The 24,494-nt window shown below is 37.2% G+C and overlaps 1 protein-coding gene across 1 annotated transcript in view; it reads left to right on the top strand.

The window, feature by feature from the left end:
* The window catches only part of ADAM10 (ADAM metallopeptidase domain 10), a 53,553-nt gene that overhangs the window by 3,308 nt on the left and 25,751 nt on the right, over positions 1-24,494 (top strand). The window contains exons 2-3 of the mRNA XM_009885776.1: positions 8,934-9,084; positions 22,904-23,022. Of these exons, the coding sequence (XP_009884078.1) occupies positions 8,934-9,084; positions 22,904-23,022 (270 nt within the window). The remainder of the gene's footprint in view (positions 1-8,933; positions 9,085-22,903; positions 23,023-24,494) is intronic.

Below are 24,494 nucleotides of genomic sequence, written 5' to 3'. Positions count from 1 at the left end.
CTCCTGGGGACTTTCCCCACGGGGGTCCGGGTAGCCGCTTCCCGGTTCCCTTCCTCCCCCGGGGCCAGGCGGCGGCCGCGGTGGCGGTCCCCCGAACCTCCCCTTCCCCGCGGCCGCTTCCCGGAACCAGGAAGCGCGGTCAGGCAGAGAGTTCAGCTTCAGGAAATACAAGGCGAGCCCGGGATTTTCCCGAAGCGTGACCGCAGCTTCGGGGAGGGTCTCCCCTCTCGCCCAGGTCAGAGGAAAACACGGTTATGTTTATGGGGGACGTGTGGCTGGGTCACATCTCCCGTTACGAGCGGCTTTCGGCTGCTAGGGCAGTTCCTTGACTGTGTCTGGTGGTGTTTAATTGGTCGAGTCAGGGTAGGGAAATAGTTTCAAATTTTTACAAGAGCAGACACTGGAAAAGGTGGGCTTCTGAGGGTGTTTCTAGAGAAGAATGGGTGGAGCAGCTGATAAGGGCTGGCTTCCTCTGTTTCCTTTGGCATCTCTTTTCTTTATCTAGGCTCCGCATCTGTGCGTCAGTAACACAGAATCTAGCCCTAAATCCTGGGCTTTGGCATGTTCTCAAAAAGTAACAACAAAGTCTGTGGAAAACTTCAGCAGGTTGTATGGGCAGTGAAGCTGTGAGACAAAAAGCAAGCTGATTTGCACGGTCAGAAGTCATCCCGTTGTTTATTATGATTAGGAGTGGTATAAGCAAAAGACTTTGGTGACTTTTCCCTCATGAATTCTTCTAAACCATCAAGACATTTCAGACTTAATTATTGGCATACTTTTCAAGGCCTCTTTGTTTTCTGAACTAAACGGCGCTGGCACAGAATTAATTCAAAGCAATTCATTAACCAGTTGTGAGGATTGTTTCCACTTTTTAATTCTAGGAAGGCAAATAAGTCTAAAAGTTAAAATCACAGTAAGCATGTAAAGTACAGTCCTCTGGATATACAGAAGCAAGTTCATGAAGTGTATTTTATTTTAGAAATTCATGTTAATTTTTTTTCTCCGAGAGAAGGATGGGCTTCTCCAACATTCCTGGCACTAGGAAGCACACCTTGCTGGCAGGTAACAGGAGCACCTATCTTTTGGTGTTTAGCAGTACAGGTAAATCTTTAAAGAAAGCTTAATAATCTTAGAAATCTAGAAATGATGGCCAATACACATTTCTAGAATATCCTATGAAACTTTTCTGGTAAAAGTCTCAATATAGTTATGAAAGATTTATTATAACTCTGTGTTGAATTAAAATCTTTTTTTAATATTAAAATTTTCTAGTTTTACTGCATTAACATTTCCAGAGCTTCTTAAGTACTGTAAATGGTTTTATTTACTGAAAAATAGTTCTTAATGTGCATGCTTTTCTTCTAGGCAGGCATTAATATCTGTGTGAGAAAGGGCATGTTCATGATTCTTAAGGCTGTTACTGTGAGAGCAGTGCAGATATGGAAACAACTGAAAAAAACCCCAGCAATTTACCTGTGTTTCATTTGTGTATAGTGCATCTTGTACTCGTTAGTTTTACACAGATCTTGAAGCTGTTATCTATATAGCTTAAAGCTAGACAACTTTACAGATATGAAATAGTAATAATTTTGAAAATTCCATTAATCTAGATATTTTACAAAAATGCTCTTCTGTATGTTGAGTCAAAGTTTGGAATATTTTTACGGGATACCTGAGTTTGAACTCTTCTTTCAGAATCATGCAAGACTTTGTGCCTGTATACCATATTTATATTGTATTGTAGTAGTCTTTAGCTACTTTAGATATAAAGGTATTTTATAGATAACAGAACTAACTGTAACTTTAGTTCACAGTTAGGTATGAATCACAAAATCGACATCTTAAAATATTGACATACAACATCACTAATCTTTCTCCTCAAATAAACCTTCAAGTTAAGTCTCTGTTTTGTTTGAAAATTTTATTTTCTTTCGTAGTTTATATTGTCCTTAAAATTATGTAAAAGGAATGCAATCAAAAGCAATCGCTAGTGTTGCTGCATTAGTGAAGTGTACTGCAATGTTTGTGTTATGCTGCTTTATAATTATCTCTATGGTTTATGATTAAAACAGAAACATTATCAGCAAGTTGGTCTAATAAGCCCTGAGACAAGTGCTTGATCAGGTTTTGGTATTGGATCACTTTTAAGGTTCTCTTAGAAGTTCATTGAATAAATATCACCACCATAAAACAAGTGGTCCAGTAGGTCAGTTTGAGTACAGTTTCAATAATGTGAGAAGGGAAAACCATGCCAATTTTTTTTTTGTTTAGTAACTGGGGAAAGGTAGAATTTATCTCAAGTAGATACTATATGCTAGAATGGAAGATATATGTGCTTTGAATTGTAAGATTTCTTTTTTTTTAAAAAAAAAGTGAATCTCAGTTTTCCCCAGTACCCTTGGAATTTCTTGGCTTAAGGGATTTATTCACTGGCTGGTGCTGTTAAATTTTGACACATGTAAACCGATACTTAGGTTGGGTGATATTATTTGCAGCTTTGTGCATGTGCTGAAGATGCATGAAGGTATATTAAACAATAATTATCCATACATAATGACGTTTTTTGAGGAGTGGAAATAACTGATAGAACCTCTCCTACCTGTTAGTCATTAAAAAAAAAAAAAAAAAAAAAGGAAAGGGGAATAGAAAATACCAAAAAGAGAACTAATGAGACCCCCAAAAAGCTTGGATTTACCAGGTGTGATACTGCTCTGGCTAGGCTGATCAGATGCTGAACAGCATTGCAAATCTATGATAAATTGTTTGTTTTCACTGGTACAACACACTCTTCTATATTCCTAGGACTTCCAAGTTGTATCTTAGTGTCTTGTGCTGATGGATATTGAACTACCTATTTCCCAGTGAGCATGAGAGAAATTCTGTTTTTTCTGGACACATGGGGGAGTTGTGGGAAGGCATTTATGAGCTATCGGCATCTGAGTGATTTAGTTTGCATCCTTGCTATAAATTGGGAAGAATACTAGCCTTCATTAACATGGCAGCCAGCCTCCAGCATTTATCTGGGGTTTAAAATAAAAAAAAAAAAAAATTTAAATGGCTCGATGAGACAGTGTCTGGTAAAGGCAGCTGCCAGATAGTTGTTTCAGAAATGCCCATGGTAATTAAAAGTAAATGAAATCAGGTGTTTAGGTAGTAACTTCAAAATACCATTTCCTAGAAACCTAAGATTGCAGTTTATTTTTGCTTAAAAAAGGATCTAAAGGTTCAGTTATGCAGTATGGCAGAACCAGTGTAATGAGTTACCTCTGGTGGTCCTGCCCTGGCCATGCATTCCTACCTCTCCTCCTTCACTGCCTCTTGTGTTTGATGGCATGAGGAGCTAACTCAACCTGCTAATTTAAACAAAAGAAATTAATCATTTCCTGCCAGATGTGTAACTTCTATTGATTTATTGTGCAGACCCAAGCCTAGTGGGGAGGAAGAGTTGGGACTTGCAGTGGTGGGGAGGAAAAGGGTTAAAAAAAAAATATATAAAAAAATTAGTGGACGTCTGTGTACTGCTTACGCTGGTGGTGCTGTACTGTGCAACTGTGCCCTAAACGTGAGTTTTCAGTGAAGGGAAGTGATCCTGACTTCACTTTTTGGTTACATGTTTTTCTTTCACCAATAACTAACCTGACCAGAGGAGAAAGTATATATTTCAGTTTGATTAGTTTTAGTGTCAGCGCAGAGGAAGAATAGAAACAGAGTGGATGAAAAAGGGCAGTGGGATCTGCCCTTCTGCTGGCAGTTATGAACCTACAGCCTGAATAAAGCATTCGGTGATATTCAACTAGGGAGGTATATGGTGGTATTACTGGATTTCAGTATATTTAAGCACAGAAGTGCTAAATCTGAATGCTGTGTACGCTCTTTAATATCCCATGTAAAGGGAACACTTTTTTAAGAGAAATAAGCTCTATATTGAAAACAGCTTGAAAAAGTACAACTGGCTTTGATTATCTTAATTGAAGTTACAAAAATAATTCTCCTAAAGATGTGTATCATACACTGGCATTTCAAACCTGCAAATCAGTGATGACACTTGCAGTAAAAAGAGTTGTTCAATAAGTTAGCCGGGCTGCTGAGCAATTTCTGATAGTCTTATCAAGTCATATTCTGTGCTTTTTTCCCCGCTAAAAAAACTTAAATTGTGTTTGAACTATCTGCCTTTGTCATGCAAGTCTTAATCTGAGTGGTTTAATATAAACTTCACCTTTTAGAACAGTGCAAGTGTGATTTATCCTCTTAAGGGAAGTTAAATGTTGTCATCTTTTACCACGATTATATATGAACTTAATGGATGCTTATGTTTACTTTGGTAAACTTTCAGTACTGTTTATTACCAATCTTCTTTATGTGCATCAAGGTAGCTTCTGTAAGGATTACCTCCACAATCTTTCTAGATGCTGAGGTTAGTCTGACCAGCCTGTAGATCTCCAGGCCCTCCTCCTGAAGATGGGGATGACATTTGTCTTCTAGGTGTCAGGATCCCCGCCTCCATCACCATAGCCTTTCAAAAAGGTGATAGAAAGCCTCAAAATGGCATGAGCCAGCTCCCTCAGCACTCTAGGATGCATCCCATCTGATCCCATGGACTTAAACATATCCAATTGGGTTAAGTGTTCCCTAGCTCGTTTCTTCTGGTGCGGGTACTGGTTCACTCCTACAGACTGGGAAGGTTTTGTCTGGTGTGGGGGGAAGTCTTTGTAGTCTTCTCTGGGAAAATAACCTTGCTGAATGAAATGAACAGCAAATCATTTAGCATAGACCACCAAACAATTGTTATATGAAGCTGCTCCAGGAGGCTTACAGCTACAATCCCATGGGTGATAGGTTTTTTTGCTTTAGCCTTACCTAAGCTTGGTTAGAAGGTGAGAATGTATGCCTCGGACTCCCTACCTGGCCAGTAGGACTTGTGTCCATTCAGAACAACTGTAGATACTTTCTTTACAGCTCCCTGGGGATGCTGAAGAGCTGTAGACTCTCATACACAAAAATCTTTCGCAGGGACAGTCACCTTGAGGCATTTGCCTAAATGCTCTGTCTAGTTCTGTTTAAAGCCCTTCCTTGTATTTAGTTCTAAGCCCATGAGAATAAAGCTTCATTTCTGGAGGGTTTTTGTCATGGGAAATGACACATCTAGTTTAGCAAGTCTTTAGAAGTCCTGTCGGGTTCAAAGGCCATTCTGTTGTCACTTTCGGATATCTGTATCCTAAAGGGTTCCTGTCCAGTAGCTGTGTTCAGACGAAGTGTAATGTCAGGTTATTCCACTAGGTTGCATGGAAAGGCATCATGCTGTCTTTGTTTGGTTGATGGTAGAGCAGCTCCCTTAAACTATTTCTATGTGCTCGTGGTTCAGTGTTCCTTACTGCAGGCTTTCTGATCGTATCCTTATTTGAAAAGGTCTTTGTCTTGCGGTCTGTATTAAAAAAAAAATACTAGTTTTTCAATGACAACAAAATCATGACAATAGTTTGTCACAGAAGTTGAGACCTCTGTGTGTGTGCACTATTGTATTGATTTCTTGGCATGCACTTCTCACATTCTGTGGTAGACTTTCTTTTTGATGCAGAATCTTCTAGTTACAAAACCTGGAGCAAGCCGTTGTACCTGCCTCATGCACCTTAGTGAGGTCTTCTTTCCAGTTTAATGAACTTTTGCCAGGGGATCCCGTAAATTCTTGTATTACCAAGGTTGAGTTACTTACTAAGCTACCTTTGTGAAGAAGATAATCACTTTTGATATCTAGCTGGTTTTATTAGAAGGAGATTGCGTATCAGTTGCAGACTTTGAACGCTGTAGCAATGTTAAGGTTATACATGCTTCTGGCCATGAAAGTAAACGTTCATTTTGAAGCCCTGATTTCAACCCTGTCTGAAGTCCTGAGATAGCATATACTCCAGGCGATAAGAGTGTTTGTGTTAAGTGCTCACTATGAGAGTACTTAAAACAAGGAGTTTTTTAAGTTTTGGAGAAAGGGAAAAGAAATAACATTGTTTTCCTGTGTGATGACAGAAAGTATATACATTTTGGTTAAGAAAAAGGGGTTTTGCTTAAAACCCTCTGCTTTTGCTTAGCAGAGAGAACAGTTACAAGGCTTCTTAATGTCAACAGCCTTTTGCTGTCCTGTCACAGTAGTTAGCACTTAAAAACTATTCTTTGTGACTCAGTTGTGCAGTCTCTCAGCTTCCCACATGGTGATGAGACCTGGATAGCGTGTAAAGTATTATTGGGTCTTCAGTAAGTTGTCATGCTTTAAAACTTTTTTTTCTAGGTGCCTGAAGCTGTTCAAAGAGTACCTTGCAATACTGAGGGGAAAAAAAATGGCCAATAACTGTTCAAGGAATGCATTATTAGAAGCCTCCTTCCACAAAAAAGTTGAAGATAATTTAACTTGTTAAATAGCCTCGGGATTGTGAAGCACAAAAGTTTACACGTTCTGCAGTGTACTAAGTCCTTAGTTTTGATAAAGTTTTTAAAGTGAGTTATTGGTATCATATACTAGATTTAGGTTCACTTTAAAATGAAGACTTTAGCTGAGTTTTAGCTTACATCAGTTAATTTTGAAGCTTGTTTTCTTTAATGGATCTTTTGGATCACATACCTGGAAGTGGAAAGCAGGTACCTGTAGTCAGGCTAATGTATATTGCAAATAGGTTTGATATAATGGGTGGACTTGGGCTAATCTTGTTTGGTTTATAGAGATTCTTGGGCCATAGGAGGAGTTTCTACTTCATTTTGTGGGATTATGTTGGAAGCGATTAGAGAAGCATCAGACAGGGAGAACATCCTTCATCTTCAAAATTCCTCATGCTGGTTGCTGAAACTTTGGGTTAGTCCTGTGTCTTAGCTGGATTAGAATTCTTGTAGACTTGCGCGAACCACACGTTAAGACACCTAAGAGGCTTCTGGAAAGCTGGATGAGAATGGACTTGCATTTTGAGACTGAGTGTGAGAGGAAATTATAGTGAAGTTTTGTTATTGGACTGTATTGTATTCAACAATAAAGAGCCAACACTTGCAGAAGTCTAAAGTACTGTGAGGAAATGTGGTTTATCTGCAGTATATCATTACTTGAATTTTAAAAAGATATGGCAGTATCTTGTGCACATTGCTACTAAATGCAAGTGATGCATTTAGAAGTATTAATTTACTTAGTCATCTTTTGTGTTGCTCATTGAGCTCATTGGCGGTCAGACATTCTAATCCCTTGAAAAGAAACAGAGGCACTGAGGAATTGGTATTAATTCAAAGAAGACCTCATGACAATAAGTACACTGAAAGGCAAATTTGTATTTTTGCTTATAAAATTGTATTCTTAGTGCAATAACAGATTCTTTTCTTTGTGAAAATGTAACACTACTGCCACATAATCTGGTTTTGAAACCAGAACCAGTGAAATGATCTCTCTTGACTGTAGATGCTGGATATAGATATCTAAATTAGTTCCTCATGATTGGATATTTTAAATAGAAACTGTTTAAAAACTGTTTTTCACTGTGTATATAAAACATGCTGTGTGCACTGCCTCCATTGCAAAGACACAACAGCTTGCTTCATAAGTTGTGTTGTGTTTTGTTCCTTTCTATTTCTCCACATTATTTTCTACTGTTGGAACTTGTATCTTTTTTGGTCTCTGATCACAGTTACTGAATCCCTACTGTGTTTACTTTTAGAAGGTAGATGAAATATTTTTCATGTATAGTGCTTGATATCAAAGTGCAGTAAGACTTGTGAAGAGTGTCTGAATGTGCAGAGGCAGGAGACCTTGGTGGTGGCCAGGATATGAAAACATACTTCTCAAGAAATATGTGCTATACTGTCAATTTCTTGTGTATACATTTCTATGCTAGCTTGGGATACACTAACTAATAAGAAGGTGAATCCTGGCTGAAATCTGTGTACTTATTTGGAAGAAGTGACCAAAATTGGAATTAACCAAATGTCTGTAATGCTTATAGCAGCTCCTTGTCTGGAGAAAAATAATGCTCTGTTAACTTCTTTACAGTTTCGGTTCTTGCAATTACTGTCCTGTTGGCTGTTTGGTAGGCAAAAGTACATCTCCGCACTATATCTAGAGGCATCTGGGCAGCACAAGGAGTTTTCTATCCTGTTACTGACCTACTAATGCTAACCTTGGAGTAAAAAATACTGTGTTATAGTAAAATGTCTAATGTCTGGTGTAAATAAAGAGCTGATAGGGTGGTCCTAGGGATGCATATTTTAGCTCTTAAATACTGGTGCCTCTGGTCAGTTCTGCATGTCCCTTCCTCCATCAGGATGGGAGGACCAAAGTCTTTGCCTGTTTTCTGTCATGCACTCTTAATGTGAGTCAGAAATATCACCGTAGAAGGAAGTGTCCAAAATAGACTGAACTGAACCTACATCTTTGGAGATATATCTTTAATAAAACTTTTCCACGTGATACAAAATTTTATGTTGCTGGGTGGCATGATTGGGTCTTAATTTTTCTGGATATTTGGCATGTGGACTATCAACATTCTGAGCGGATACTTTGGTGTCATGAGTGCAGGGTGAAGCTGGAAGTGCAATTCTTCTAGGGAACCAGAGGAAAGATGTCCAGCTGTTGCACTTTTCACGTTTGGATCAGGAGTGTTTCTCTCAAGTGTTCCTGTCTACAACAATGTAGTTCTAGAGTAAATGAACTCTACTTGTTTTGATTGAGATTGAAGTGGAAGATGCCTTACAAGGTCCACCTAATGCACTCTGACTGCAAGTGTGCATTCAGTCTGTGGGACCAAAGTAGAACGAATCTGAAGCATACGAAGGAGAAAAAAGGAAGCTAAAATGCATACAATGTAGAAGTTGGGTACTCATCACCAGTTGTTTTGCACCACAGATCTGCCATACCTGGTTGTAACCTGAGTGATTTCTCAGACATGCCGAACCTTACTTTTTTCTCTTTTCAGGCCAGTATGGAAATCCTCTAAATAAGTACATTAGACATTATGAAGGATTGTCGTACGATGTGGATTTGTTACACCAAAAACACCAGCGTGCCAAAAGAGCAGTATCGCATGAAGATCAGTTTTTGCGCCTAGATTTTCATGCTCATGGAAGGTTAGTGATATTTTAAAAGGTATTTGTTTTAAATATCTTATTCATGTATATATTTTAATTATAGTGAAATGTAAATGGTGTAATGCAGTCATCAAACTAATGTTAGCTAGAATATGCTAAAATGTAGTGCTTATAGTTTCTGTGAAGTATTAGCTCTGATGTCCAGTTTAAGTGTGAAATTGTTGCTCATAATCGCTTATGCAAACTTCTGGTGGCCACTATTAATGCACTTTGAAACTTAAACAGTGGAATCATACTGGAAACAGAATGGTAGTTGATTCTGAGTTTATAATGCAGTTTTGACATATTTTTTTACAAAAATTATGCCAAACTGCTTGAGGAGATTTAATTGAGAAAAAAATTTACAATGTGCATTTGAAACTACAGAATAGGCCAAAAAAGTGTTCCATTTTGTGTGTAATGGTGTCACCTGTTTTCTGTGCTATTGTGGAATTTAGCAATTATTTGACTTGGGGAAAACATAATTGCTGTTACAAGACTTGCTATACCTTGCATTTAATATGTGATTGTAAGATCCAGTACAGAAGTTAGGTATTCAGTGTGAGCAACTGAAGTGTAATTTGTAGGTTTCGTGTAGGAACACCTTTTTGTACTTGAGAATTGACTGCTTTTTGTATAAATGAGGAGAAACAGGAAGGAAGTTAAAATACTTGTGTCTGTATCTTTGTTTCTTTGATTCCCTCCTTTGCAGCATTACTGTCTTAATATATTTTAGGAATATGTAATGCCTGTGCTTTTTTAACTATTTCATTTACAATTTAAGTAATTAGAACTTGATAAGTAATTGCTACCCGTATGTAGAAACATGGGAAGTTTGACAGAGCAAAGGTAAAAACCAGGTTTTCTCTGTGTTTGGAACATTTTCTGCGTGAGCGCTCTGCTTCTGTGCCAGCTTGTAATTTCTTAGGGGCATGAAGTGTTGCTACTGGAGGTGTGTGGTCTAATGACTGAGTTTCAGTGGGTGCTCCCGGAAGGTTAGTGTTAGAGTTGTATTTGAAACGGCTGTAGAATTGCAACCCAAATCCTCAATTTGAAGTTCTGTCCTCAAAACCACATTTTTGGGTCTGATTTTTTTAGTCCAGGGAGTTTTATTATTTAAAGGAGAGTCATATTGCTGCTGCCGCTGCTCACTGGCAATCTCTAGTCTTTGCTATTAAATTGTCTAATAAAGACTGCAGAGTAGAATGTTTCAGAGGCTCTTTATATTGCAAACATCTCCACTTTTAAATGAGATTTCCAGCAAAGTTGCAAGACAGTGAAATTTAGTTTCAATCTAATGCTGCCACTCTGAAGCTGCAGGCTGGTGGTTAATTTAGGCTTAGCAAAGCGTGTGTTGCTGCAGAGAGGAACCGGCCTGACCGCATTCCCAGAATCATCCTTGTGCTGGCACTAGTAGTCTTCAAACCATGCAAGGAATACGACCCGGGAACTGATCCAGCTGAAAATTATTTGGCCAAAAGAATAATCAGTATGACTTGAAAGGGTGACAGAGGGAGGATGAGACTGTTCTTTCTGGGTGCAGTCCACATCTCAGTCCACTTAAGCAGGTTCATCTTCTCCTTGGTAAAGATCCCATAATACTCTTCTGTAAAACAGAGCTCTTAGCTTAGCCTGTGCATACTGTTTGTGTTAATAAGGTGGGCTGAAAATCCTTATTATATAAAAATGTTAACCATACCTACAATAATGATGTCTACAGAAGATTTCTTCTCTAACTTCATGAATCTTAGTTACACCAGACCTTAGACAAACAGGTTTATAAAGATTTTGATAACAGCTCCTCTTACTCATGGCGAGTGTTGGTGTTTATATGTGGAATTGATTTTAAATCCCTATGCTCTGAGGCACAAATCCATCATTAACTGAGGAGTCTGAATGGGAACTTACTATAAGGTCAAACCAGTTCATAATTTAGGATTTTGGTAGTTTCTTGTGACACATCTAACACTTCTGCCAAAGAGAGGGCTATTGACAGGCTGTAAATTTAGTCCATAAATTCCTGTTAATCGGTCTGAGTGTGTTCTTACAAAATATTTCATTTTTCTTTAAATATGTATTAAGAAGGATCAAGTGAATTGTGTTTTACTTCATACGGTTTATTCAATAGTTTTGAAGGTGTGTAGCAGTTTGAAAAACTGTGTAAATAGGATTGCCTTTTTGTAGTTGCGGCTAGTTTATTGTGAATAAGTGATGTATGTAATCACTGAGTGACAACATTGAAACCTTTCTATCAAATATTCTGATTACTCTGTGCTAAAGTAGGAAATAAAGCTTTTGCAAAATACTTAAACCATTTAAAGTGCTGTTTTACATAAATACAGGTGGTGAAACTTAAAGGCATTCAGTCAACATAAGGTTTGAGATTCTGAAAATTTGAACCTGATTTTTTTTGGATGGCCCTGTACCAAATGGTTAGTTAAGACTTTGTCCAGGTATAATGGTTTATTGGCATACAGCTGTCCAACTTGCATGTCCTTAACTTAATAAAGGTACTAAACAGCTGCTACTTGTGAGTACTGAAATGATAATCTTCTGTTTTGAGCTGGCTTCTGAGGAAATGGCTGTCTTCTGTAGCCGGACACAATGGAAAAGCTGTCCTAATATTTGCTGCCATTCCCTTCTGGAAACATCACGTGAAGCTAGCTGGACCACAACAGTTCTTACACTCTATCTCTGCTACCAGTTTGAACTTTATAAACTTAATCTTTCTGTTTGTGCTAGAGGAAGCACCTGTTGGTCATGGGGCCAGTCAAAACGGGGAAGTGATTTGGTTGGTTGTTTTTCAGCCAGATTAATTCATCATTCAATTCGGTATATAAGCAAATTTGCTGTAAGAAGAAAGGGTGCAGAAATAAGTAGAGGTGGTAAGCGGGAAGATGCAATGCCACCCTTTTCAGAGCAGTGCTGACACATGCCAGATTAGCATTCATCAAACTTACAGTTTTATTGTCCAGAAAACAGCTGGCAGCTACAAGTATTTTGTGATTGTGTAAGTAGCATCTGTTCTTTTCAGCAGCTGTTTGGATTTAAGAACTGTATTTCATGGTACCCTTCTGTTGAAGAAGGAAAAAATAAAACAAAAATTAAATATTATATATTTATGCCAAGTTAAAGTGACCATTTAACCATGGGTTAACAACAGTTTAATAATTAAATAGATACTGTAATGATAGAATTAAACCCAAAGCTACCTTTTTTCACACCAGACTCAGTAGTTTTACAAATGGGTGTATAGCATGCCATCATTGAGAAGCCCTGTCTTTATTTAACCCTCATCTGAAAGTTAAATGCTACAGAGTATACTGCTAAGAACAGAAATTTTTCGAAACATTTGTTGTTGGGTAATCTAAAATACAACTTACGGCAGACATAATGAATTAAACCAAGCCAGCCACTATTCAATGCTGAAACACTAACTTAATAGGGCAGTTAAAATTGCTGAAATTAAGCTATGGATACCTATTAATTCTTTTGAATCATAAACCATGTAGTTTAGATGAGTTGACATTATTGCTTCACCAGTGGTGCAAATTGTGCTTGTTTCAAAAATGCTTCAAATTGGAAGGAATATGAAGTTTTGAAACAATACTGTTTATTTGTCATAGCTCTTCCACCTGCCGGTTTATATTGAGTGGTTTAGTTTGAGTTAATTTAAAGTGCCCTTTGAGTCCCGGGAAGGTTCATACAAAGATAATGAATGCACAGTGTTAATATTAACTGGTTAAGTTCCTGGTATAAAGTAGCTTTTGAACCCACTCCACAGTCCCGTCCCCCGTCCCCCTTTTTTTTTCCCCCGAAAAAAAAACACACAATCAACCCCAAAATACATAGACAATGACTTCAGCACCAGCTAGTGAAGGAATTTAATATGCTGTAACTTTTTTGCATGTCAAGGTAATGCCAGTAGTTTTGAAAATGAAGTTGGAACATCACTAAAACTGACAGTGTATTTTATACCCATTTTTGGCTTAGTCACAAAATGCGTTCTTGCACTCGTTCAGTTAGTGAACACAACCCTTCCCATGCAGAGAAGTTGGAAAGGTGTTTTTGTCACTTTTTACATATAATCATTTGCAATATATTAATTGTAGAACATCTTAAACTGAATTCTTGACAATTGTAGAAGGTCAGAAATATACCGGATGCTTCATTCATAGTGATTTCATTTTGAGGACAGAGTTTGAAAAACTTGCCTGACATCTGATATTCTCTGAGCTATACCTTTTACCTAGTGACAAAACTCTGAATTCCTGAGACCCTGATGCATTCAGAAGAATAGAGGAACTTCATCTATGTAGTGTTTAGCTGTACTGTCAGTCAACTTTTACTTAATGCAATCCTAATAACTTAAGCTTTCTAATTTTTTCTTCATTTGTCTTGTTAATTACCCATCCACACCCATTTGCAGTCTTTCTCCAGGATTAGTTGATGACTCTCACTTGGGAAAGTTGCCTATGCTACTTGAGTGAACAGTTGAATTTTCAAGTGGTACTTGAACACATGATAACCCCTGCTTATTACTAAATTAAAGATACATTGAGAACTTCTTTCAGATGTTTTGCAATTTAGTTACCCTTTTTCCTTAGTTTTTTACCTAAAATTTTACTTAAAAAAAAATACTCAAAGTTACTAAGTTCAGAGATGTTTGCTGGGAATATATGGTCTGTACATGATCCTTATAATAGGAAAACTGTTACTGGAAATGCTTGCAACATCACTTCTTTGTAAGCCATACAAATAAAAAGGCCTTTCATATGGTTATGCCTGTGAATCTTAAAGCGTTAACTTGCTGAATATTGTTAGGTTGTTATATAAAACCTGAGATAGTTTAAAAATATGGGCTTCACTGATAAAAATGCTTCTCCTGTTTTAATTTGGGCTTACAAGTCACGGCTGCTAAGTCTAGAATCTTTTAGCCCAGCATATTAAAATCTTAAAGACTAGCTCAATATGGGGTTAAAATCATGTAAATATTAAATTATTATGTTGGTGCAACTGGAACAACCTGTTCTTCAGCCTCCACCACCTTATACAGTTCATCTGGACTCAAAAGCACTTTCTTCTACTATGCTTTCAGAATATTACAGACTGCTATATTTTCAGATCAGTCTGCGTAAATGCTCTGCAGGTTTGCATTATGATAGTCAAACTTGAATACCTTCTAACTAATGGTGAAACACAAGCTTTGCTTCCACTGCATTAAAAATCAGCCATACTGGTTGGTTGTAGTGATCCTTGATCCATTAGACGTTTTCATTCTCTTGTTTTCTTATTCACCGGAATGTTCTTGCCTACTGTTCTGTGTCACTACACGGACATACCCCTATGTATCCAAATGAGCATGCATCCAGCTCTGCTCTGCAACTTTAGAACTACAACAATAGGTGCATTTTGGAGGGGAAGGAGTTTAGAAAAATCTTCTTCTGTATGGGGAGGAAAGGAGGGAGAAGAATTTTTGTCTTTGTGGTTCTATATAAAAAGGCTAATAGCGTGCATGTGCCTAACATGGCCAGTCCAGTGAGCACCAAGATTTGGTTGTTACTACTTAAAATAACTTGACAGATAAAGTGCCTATCAGTGTTTTCAAAAGTGGCACTGGGTGCCCGGAGTCCTGAAGGTGCTGTAAGACAAGTGTCTGCTTGAGGCTGTTTTGCCTGGTCATGTCAAAGTGCTGAGAGTAGCGTTTGATCAATAAGCGGCTGGAAAAAAACTGCGTCAGTCTCACTACTGCTACTAGTAGCATGCTGCGTGTTAGGGTACATAACCTTTTTTTCCCCTGTAGTTAAGGAGAAGATTTTCTACAATGTCTTTATTATTAAGAAAATGCTGTGTAAAGCTCTAATATGTTGCAGAGTGACCATGTGATTCAGCTGTTAGGTAAAAAAAGCTTTAACTGTCACCCAGTTTGAATAAAGTTCAATAAATGATTGATTCTGAAATACTCTACTGTGTTTTACAGTGTTTTGCATTGAGCAGAGGAACTTTTACAACAATGAGAGCTTGAATATTGGGAAGTTGTGTGGCTTTGGGTCTTAATATGTGCTCACCACACCATTTGGCAAAGCTTATTTGTGAAGCAGTGATTACTGATTGGCTTAATATTAAATTTTCTCTGTGGGTATCTTTTTCCATAATTATTTTGAACAGCTATCAGTAATACATTAGTTGAGCTTTCTGGTACAGTCGTGAATGGCAGGAATGGACCACAAAATTTCAGAGTTCTTTTTTTTATTATTCTTGGTTCTATAGTAATCTGTAATCCTTAGTATTGCCTTCATTATTCAGAGCTGTGAAATGTTTTGTTTAAATAAGATAATTGTTGACTGGTTTTGAGTAGGTTATAAAAATGAAGGAGGCTACCTGCACGGAAATCATACTCGATACATTGAATTTCAAAGGGGATATTCTGAGCATGTTGCCGTGCTGTCTAACTGAGCTAGTTACGCTTGGATTAGAGAGGACTTCATATTGTGACCTTCTGTTTTTTATTCAACCCTAGATGTTCTTTTTATGGCACTTAATTTATTTTTAAGTACTTTTGTAATTGTGCGTACAACGTAGTACTCAATTCATGAAATGGCTTTGTCTTCTACATTCTGTGAGTCTGTTAAAACAGAGCAGATACACTGCTACTGGACTAATCTGAAAATTTGTTATGTCTGTTTCAGTTCCGTGTGCACTTAAACACCCTCCTAAACAGACTAACTTCTTAAATAGGTTGTTTTGGTAGTCATCAAATAGGACTGACTGGTTAGCTTCTGTGAGTTATTTCCATGAGTTTTACTAAGTGAATATTTTTCAAGCTTCACTTACCACAAGTCATTTTAGGCTGTCCTGAATTTAAAAAGAAAAAAATAAAGATCTTTAGTTCTTACTGTAGTCTTTTCAGCTTTATTCAGTGCTCTGTGATCTTTCTTCAGTCATCCCATATCTGTTGTACCTTTTAAGTTATATACCTTGACAAATAACTTGCCGGGGGAGAGAGTCTCACTTTCTACATCTGTGTTGCGTAAAAAAAACCCCAACCAAACAACACAAACTAAAAAACAAACAAAAAAAACCAACCCCAAACCCAAACCAACAAAAAAACACAACCACAAAACCCCCCTCCAAACTAAACAAACAAAACCCACCAAAACAAACAAAACCAAACCACCCTATGTTGGTGCTTGTAGGTAAAGCAGTTTTATCTTGCAGAGAATTGGGAAGCAGGGACCTGAGTTCTTAATAATTTTTTACATGAAATTAATCTAAAAAATTCTTTAGAGGCTGGATCTGTGGGTTTAATGTCTTGCATTTTATGGGTTTAAATACAGTGAGCTGGAATATGTGTAGCCCTCAGGAAGAAAAGGCATTTAGTGTTTCATTCAGGTTTATCTGGGAAATGCCTGGTACAGTGGCATTGGACTGATGAGATCACCCAGCTGAGGCACAGGGTTTGCCAGCTGTACTGCTAAAATTGGTATTAATGCCTTGGAACTTTGCTCCTTGGCCAACAACCTTCAGTAGACAAAGCCATGTTCTTAAAATGAAAAGCAGTAGACTTAAATGAAGGTACTTATGTGCTTCATATGTGCCCGTATGATCAGCTAGCAGATTTCTTTCTATGTCTTTATTTGTTTCACTAAGAAAGCTTCTTTCTGAACTAGCTTCTTCGTTTGAATTCATGTAGTAACTTTGCCTTGTGATTTTTACATCTTTGCCTGTTTTTTTGAGCTCATGTCTTTGAATTATGTTAGAACATGGCACTGCATATAAATATTCAACTTTATGTAAATGCAGATGGGAAGGTTATTTTGGATAAACAGGAAATGAAGTGGCAGAATCTGCACTTAACTTCTTAAAGAAGTTTTACTGAAAGGAAAAAGGAGACCAACCCTGGGTAAAAACTGTTCTGCTCTTAAAAATCTCTACACCATACTCTTGAGGACAGAGAGATACTTGGCTGACTTTCTTAGAGTGTAAATTAGCCAACATGTAGCTACGTGTAATCCTACTTAGATGGTTTCTGTGATCTGAGCTAGCTTATGCATTTGCAGCTACGTATATCAAGAATAACCAGTGGCAAATTGTTTAGGATGAAGGCTGCATCCTCAGTGGTGTTCTTCTAGAATAACAAGCTGAGCAAGTCTGACTTTTGAAGGTCAGGAAAGAAATCTCCGAACAATCATAAGTGCCACCCCAGAGGCATTGACGGAAAACAAACATAAGCTGCAGGCTTTCTAGCTGGGATTGCTGAGCGTTGCAATGCTCTAGAGATTATTTTTTAGATAAATACTAGAGGATCATACCCTCTATCTGCATCTAGGTGGGTAATAGAAAGAATGATATGCCGGCAGACCCTATCATATGTTCTTTCAAAGATATGTTTTCTTTCGTTTCAGTAGCAGGACCATGGGAGTTGTCAGTTAAATGATGATGGAATATGTCCTGTGGGTTTAATAGTAGGTGAAAACAGTGTAAAAAAAAAAAAAAAAAAAAGTCCATAAGCGTGGTGGTTCTGTAGGCTTAGTTTGTGAGTAGTTTAAACCAACTGTTGTTAAGCTGTCTTCTATTTAATGTAGTTCAGGGTTGGAACGAGTCTGACAGTCTGTGGGAACCAGGTTTCGATTTTGGGATGCCTCATATGGAAGCAGTTATAGAGAAGAGCTCAAATTATTATTCTCCCCTTCCATTTTTCAGAGAAGAGAGCCTTTGACTTCTTAAATGGGAAAAGTAAAGATAAAAGACTTGCATCTCAAGCAGAGTTGTATGTTCTGGATCCTGACTTGTGAGGAGGCTTATGGAGGCACAGCTGCAAAGATTTTTCAGGTTCCTACTGAGAAGAAAAGAGGACAAACCTAAATGGGCTCTCCATGTACTGAAGTCACATTCCATACTGCCACCAACCCATCACTCTGTTCTGTTTTCACAGCCACTAATTTCAGCTGTGGAGTAACTCCTCCACCTCCTTCCTGTCCTCCCTTTGTTTTTGTTTTTTTTTTTTTTTAAAAAAAAAATCTCCCCTGGTCACTGAGTGCTTCTGTCTGCTCAGCCTGCCGCTGGTTGCGGTAGTTTGTCTGAGGAAAGGTAGGAAGGGGAAAGCACCAAGTGCCTCTTTGTGTACCACTGGTAATAGCTCTTTCTGCCAGCTTTGGAAAAGTCTGTGGACTCGCTATCAGTGTGCCAATATATTGGACATTTCATCATGGCAAAATCACTGATCTTAAAAGGTAACTCATACTAAAACGAAATAGAATAATATATTAAGCGTTAGCTCTTACATGTATACCTTTATGTTCATTTTACCAAGTGTTGTCAGTATATACACACAGCTTTTTTTTTTTTCTTAAAGTTCTTGCTCTGTGATTATAGGATTGACATAACTCAAGCCCATGGGAAACTACTGGGTTTAGCTAAGTTTGGTGCTCTCAACTGTTGTTTTTTTTTTCCCCCCTTAATTATCACTGAGTTGCTATGTTACATACTTGCAAATCTCACAGTCTCCATGAATTAAGCTAAAGTGAAATAAAAATCTACCTCTTGATAGTCCTTAGATTACTGCCATTAATGAATAAGATGTAATTTATTATCAAAGCATATAAACAGTTTTCCCAAAAATTCTGAATTCAACCAAACGAGCAACCATACAGTAACCAAGTAATGGTCTGTGACTGCATTGATTTTCAGATACATGTAAGACAAAGCAGTAACATATAAGCAAGGTCAAAACTGTCTTAATTGATTTATTTCTATTCTAGAGACCACTACTGCTGGGAAATGTCTTGTGCTAGGTAGTAAGTGTGTAAATAGAAGCAGCATTGTTTTTCTGGAAAAAACTAATCTTTTGTCTGGTGTGTAGCTAGGCTAGGGGATAGCTTAGTTTACATGGGTACAGGTGCTGGCACAGAAAACTCGATGCATGCTGTAGAAATGGTAATTACCAAGAGGCTTGTTTGAAGCTTCTTATTTCTTCCATTGTGGCTAGTTTTAGAAACCATATTCAGGAAAGATACAGACAAGTTTGTTGAACTATGGAGTCTCCTGTCTTCAGAATTCATAATGTTACTGGAAAGTAACTTTAAGCCAGGAAAGAAAACTGATATGCATTCTTTCCCACATCATTTTGAGAAGGATAGTGACTAGCTTGTATTCTTTTCAAGAAAGGGGAAGAAATACTAGCTTTGAAGAAATATAAAGTTAATATTAGGAAAACTTCTATATTGGATGAGATATTGAAATGGATTTTGTAGAGTCTTTCAAAGTTTCTTACTGAGAAATTAGGGTCTTGAACTGTATTTTTTTGCGGGGTCCCTGTCCACTATCCATTTGCTTGAATCAGTCATTACAATTTGGAGTCTCCCCACCTATAAACTGGCATCTTTTCAGTGCACCTAATTTCATTGACGCTTCTTAGTAGTATATTAAGATGTGTCTGCATAGGCATAAAAATGGGATTGACTTTCTCTGCTGTAGTTTTCATGTAGTATGTGGGTTTTTATGATTACCATTGTTTAGAGTTTAGTGATCTGTTAAAGTTGTTAAGTTTTGGAAGTAGAGATGAATAGGTGCATGTTTCCTAACAGCGCCCACCCCGCCCAGGTTGCCTCTCTTTTCCTCTCACTTTTTTGGTGGAGAGGAACTAAAGGAAGATTTGTCACTTCCTTTTTCATTATTAAAAGCGTGAACAGTCGAGACAGATAATCCTATTCCCATCATGCATGTTTGACCAAGAAAAGACCTGTTTAAAAATAGCTGAGAGATGATCAGGTTATCTAATAGTTTAACTAAATTAAGAAATGATCGGAGAATTGTTATTGTGAAAGTCAGCTGTGTTATTTTGTATTAGAAATAGTTCTGTAATCCTGCAAATAGAGCTAATTTTATTAATAAATAGATAATTAACAGCATGGGTTAGAATCTGTAGTGTTAGTTATGTACCAATGCGGAAAGTAAGAAGAGCGGGGAAAAGGAAAGGAGGATAAACAGAGACTTCTTATATTAAAACCAGTGAAACTTTTTATTTGGTACATATGACTTCGAACCGTCCATTTTGAAGTGACAGATAGGGTAATATTGATGGAAAGGTATCCCGCCCAGAAGGAAGAACCATTTCCGGCTTGGGTGGACTCTGCTGAGCTTCCACTTGCCCCTCCAAAAGCACAGTCCTGTAGAGCAGGGCATCGAGGCAAAGCTGACTCTAAAGCATGGCTAGGTAATCATCAACAACAGTAGTCCAGAAGCACAATGCTGAATGTCATGATAATTTTTAAGAATGAAAATGTAGATGACTTGGCAGTTGAGGAGGATACCCTGGATGGCTTCACAATTGAGGCCTAGGGCTAGTTCATCTACTTGATGTTATTTTAGGCTAAACTTGGTACATTACTTGCTTTCATTGTGAGATAATCAAGTCTTTTTTTTTTTTTTTCCCTCCCTCCACTTATGTATATGTGAGTTAGTATATGAGAAGTCCTGCATTGTCTTACATAGTGTATTTCAAAACGATAAAGAAATTGCAGATGCAGTTGAGTAGAGATGATAACTGCTCCTCAATTTTATTTGAAACTTATTTTAAAATTAGATTTTTCTGGTTGTATTCATGTAACTTTTTTGCACTTCTGAGAGAAAAGTGCTATATAGATTGAGTTGGGGGAAAACCTGTTTTTTTCATCAGGAAAAAGTAATTTTAGCTATAATAGGTGCTCTTGCTGGGATTAGTAGATACTTCAGTTCATCAGAGACAGGATTACAGACTTCTTACGGTAAGAAATCTTCTATCAAATATTAGAGAAGTCTGGAGAGCTGTTCTAAAGTATCCAGGATCTCTTGCCATTTAACTGCAGTTCAGATGCACTTGAAGAGAGTCTGACCCACGCTCCATAACTCTGAAGAACTCGGTAACAGAGTAAACTCACCCTAAAATGGAGTTCAAATCTAACACCCTGAGCAGTGTGGTACAGCCAAAGTGAGTAGAACTTGAAGTACTTGAATGAAGTTCTTAATTCTTGTCAGTGCTGGTCTTATTTTTTTTTCTGCCTGTTCATTTCTAACTTCTGCCCAGAAGAGCCATACAAGGTGGCTTAAAGTCTCTTCTTTTTTCCACGCCCCTGCTAGAAAAATGCGTTGTGTAATCTTGAAGCATTCTGTCCTTCGATGCTTTTCTGGGTTGCTTGTTCATGTTATCTCTTCACCCTCATGAACCTCTGTTACCAAAAAAAACAGTTTTACAGAGCTAGTAAAGAGACTAACTTGAAGAATTCTTATTTTTTGTCTGTAGGTGATGTTATGAATACGAGCTATTTATCCTAAAACATGCCTTTCTATCTGGCTGTGGATATCTATTAACTGTGAGCTGGTGTGTGTTCTTTGGTGACTCCAATAGTCAAGCGCATTTGTAGTGAACTGTGTCTTCCTTTTTAACAGGAAAATCTGCCCTCATAGAACACATCCATACTGAAACTGTGATCTGAGCCCTGGCTGGCGTGGCACAAAGCCGGGGAGTCACAGGGAATTGCTGAAGTTTAACCTTCCCCATCCAGCTGCCACATCTCGGAATTTCATAACCTTGCAGTAGATACCTTAACACATCACCAGAGGAGAATACTCGCTTTGAAGCTTTATTAACATTGTGGCAACAATAATAAAGACAGTTTGATTGTGAAATACTGTTTGCATTACAGAATAGTCAACATGAGTCACTAGAGCCCTTACCAGGTTTTAAGTGTAGGCATGGCTTTTTTCTTTGATCTTGAATTTTGCATCTTAATGTACAGTTGTTTCAAAATACTTATAACTGTAGTGTCATATTATTTAATGTGCAAGGGAAGACTGAAGATAGATTTTGTATATGTTTCAGCTGTACTAAAAAAGTAACTAATTGACTTTACACTGTGGTGCTTGTTTTGATTATTTTGCTGTTAGCACAAATGGATACTAGCTTTCACTAGGGAAAGTCAGTGCTCTCATTGTGTACTGTGTATACTGAGACTGGTCACCTTTTTTATATGAAGACTTTGACACAGTTGTAGTCAACTTACCAGAGTTACTTTTTGTGTAACAAATTGGTGACATAACTGTAATACTCCTTCAATTTCATGATTGTGCAGAAAGAGAAAAATATAGGAAGAAAATCAAGAATAAAATTGGAATGACTGAATTTTCAACAATTTCACTGATCTGTATTTGCACGATGTGTTTATGCAAAGATTAGCAGTAGGATTTGCATCACATAACGTAGAGTTGTAATTTGAACAAGATCGCTCTATGAGTGGAGTTGTTTACATAGTCGTGGATATAACTACCAATTCAAGTATTTTTTTATTAAATGTTGTTACCCATCTTATTTTTTGAGTTTCAGTTGAAACAGTAATTAGATCACCTGTGTTTCATATATATAACTTAAATGTTGGCAATGAAAGTAAAATAAGCTGACATTTGTTCTTGTTTCTTCTGCTTCACAGAGCTGTTAAATAAAATAGTTGCCTTTTCCCTTAAGCTGCATCCGTGTCTTATGGAGGAATGGAAACAAGTGTATAGTCAAAGTCAGCATTTTAGATTTATGCATTTAAGTCTACCCCTGCTTTCTGATTTGAATCTTGTGGATTTAGCTACTTGTATCAAAAACATCTAACTAATCTTGCTTGAGAAAATCCTTCTAGGCTATGGTCCAATTCTTGTACAGCAAAAACATTTTCCTATAGGTAAATTTTAGACTCTGCAATTTTTTTGTATGAAAATGTTAGTTAGAAGTATTTTCCTTGGTGCTCTTGTAATTGAAGCTCAAAGCCCATTTACCATCTTGTTTTATTCACTTTAGACACTTCAACCTTCGAATGAAGAGAGATACATCTCTTTTTAGTGATGACTTTAAAGTAGAAATATCAAACCAAGTAATTGATTATGATACCTCCCATATTTACACTGGACACATTTATGGTAAGTACAGCACCTTATAATGGATTAAAGTGCAGTCATTGTAAACGGAGTTTTTTAATAGTATACGCAGAAAATTAATATCTGTATGATTAGGTCATCTTCGTTATCAAACTTTAATAATGCATCTAAATGCATTTAAACTCCATCTGCTCTTACTCATATGAGAGTCACACTTAACAAATGAGTATTTTACCTAATAATTTTCATATCCGTAGAACTTGGAAGTTCTACTCTGTTTATGAACATACTCTCCATAGAAATCTGATGCATTTAAAAAAAAAAAAGAAAAGGAAAAAACTGCATTAAAAAAAAATCGGGTACTGTTCTTAGTTTAAAGGAATTTAAGGAATATAGAGCTATCATCATTAAGGGTAACATACCTGATTTCCGTATACAAAATAGAAATGTAAAAGATAAAATTGATTAAGAAGGAAGGAGAGCTGAGGAATTTAAAGCAGATGAAAAGAAGATAATGATTAAGACTTACTCTGTCCTTCTTTGTACAGTCTGTTTGGTTCTGAAGTTCTCTGTTAGTAACGTTCTATGGTGTTAAAGTCACTGTTTTAAACTGGGAAGAGAAGTAGACATGCTTAGCACTTTATATGCATCTAGATAGACCAATTTACCAGTTGACTTAAGTAAATCAGAGGGCTTTTAAGGTGTGTGGGGTCTTTTTGCGTGGTGGGGTGTTTTTTTTTTTTTCTTACTTTGTGAAAGTTATCTCATAGAAGCATTTGGTTCTCTCCTTATTGCTAAGGGATGAGATTAAAGAATCCACATGAACCCACTCGCTGAGCTTACTCTGCGTTTTCTTTTAATCCTTCTTATTATCTTTCTCACTCAACCCAAGTTTGTATTTGTCATGAAGATCATGAACGAAGTTAGAGTTGAGTACTAAACAGTTCTGTTGTTGATTCTTGATTTCCATTCAGATCAAGAATTCTCCTTCTAAGTACTCTGAAATTTCCAAAGATACATGGCTTATAAGTTCAGGGTATTGATGCACATTCTAATAGAGTACACTCTGAAGTAAATCTGGGATCATTTATGAATGTTTTAAAATTAGTGTTCCACAAAGCCTATTGCTACTTTTTAGTGTTCTCTCTTAAGAGTTGTATGACATATCTTCAAGATACTTTCTCCAAATTTCAGTACTGTGTATGAGCTTTACAAAATTATTGATAATTGTTAATTAGAAATTAGTGCTGGTTAATGATAAGAGTGAGTACAATTCTGATAATTTGATAGTGTGATTGTGAACCATCCTCAGTGAAGGACATGAACGTTCTTTTAGTAATCTTCATCTTTTAGTAATCATCATCTTTTTATGGAAAAGGCTTGTTGGGGATGCTGCATGTTGTAACTGTCAATGATAAAACTTTGACAGCTGTACTTTCCCAGATTGTGACTGTTTCAGATACAAATTCACTCCATCCCACTTCTAAACCTAGCTACAGTTTTAGGAGGCTTAT

Source organism: Charadrius vociferus, unplaced genomic scaffold, assembly GCF_000708025.1.
Source record: "Charadrius vociferus isolate BGI_N301 unplaced genomic scaffold, ASM70802v2 scaffold325, whole genome shotgun sequence".
Classification (NCBI taxonomy): domain Eukaryota; kingdom Metazoa; phylum Chordata; class Aves; order Charadriiformes; family Charadriidae; genus Charadrius; species Charadrius vociferus.
Note: the sequence above shows the minus strand (reverse complement) of the source record. Positions and strands in the feature narration are given on the sequence as shown.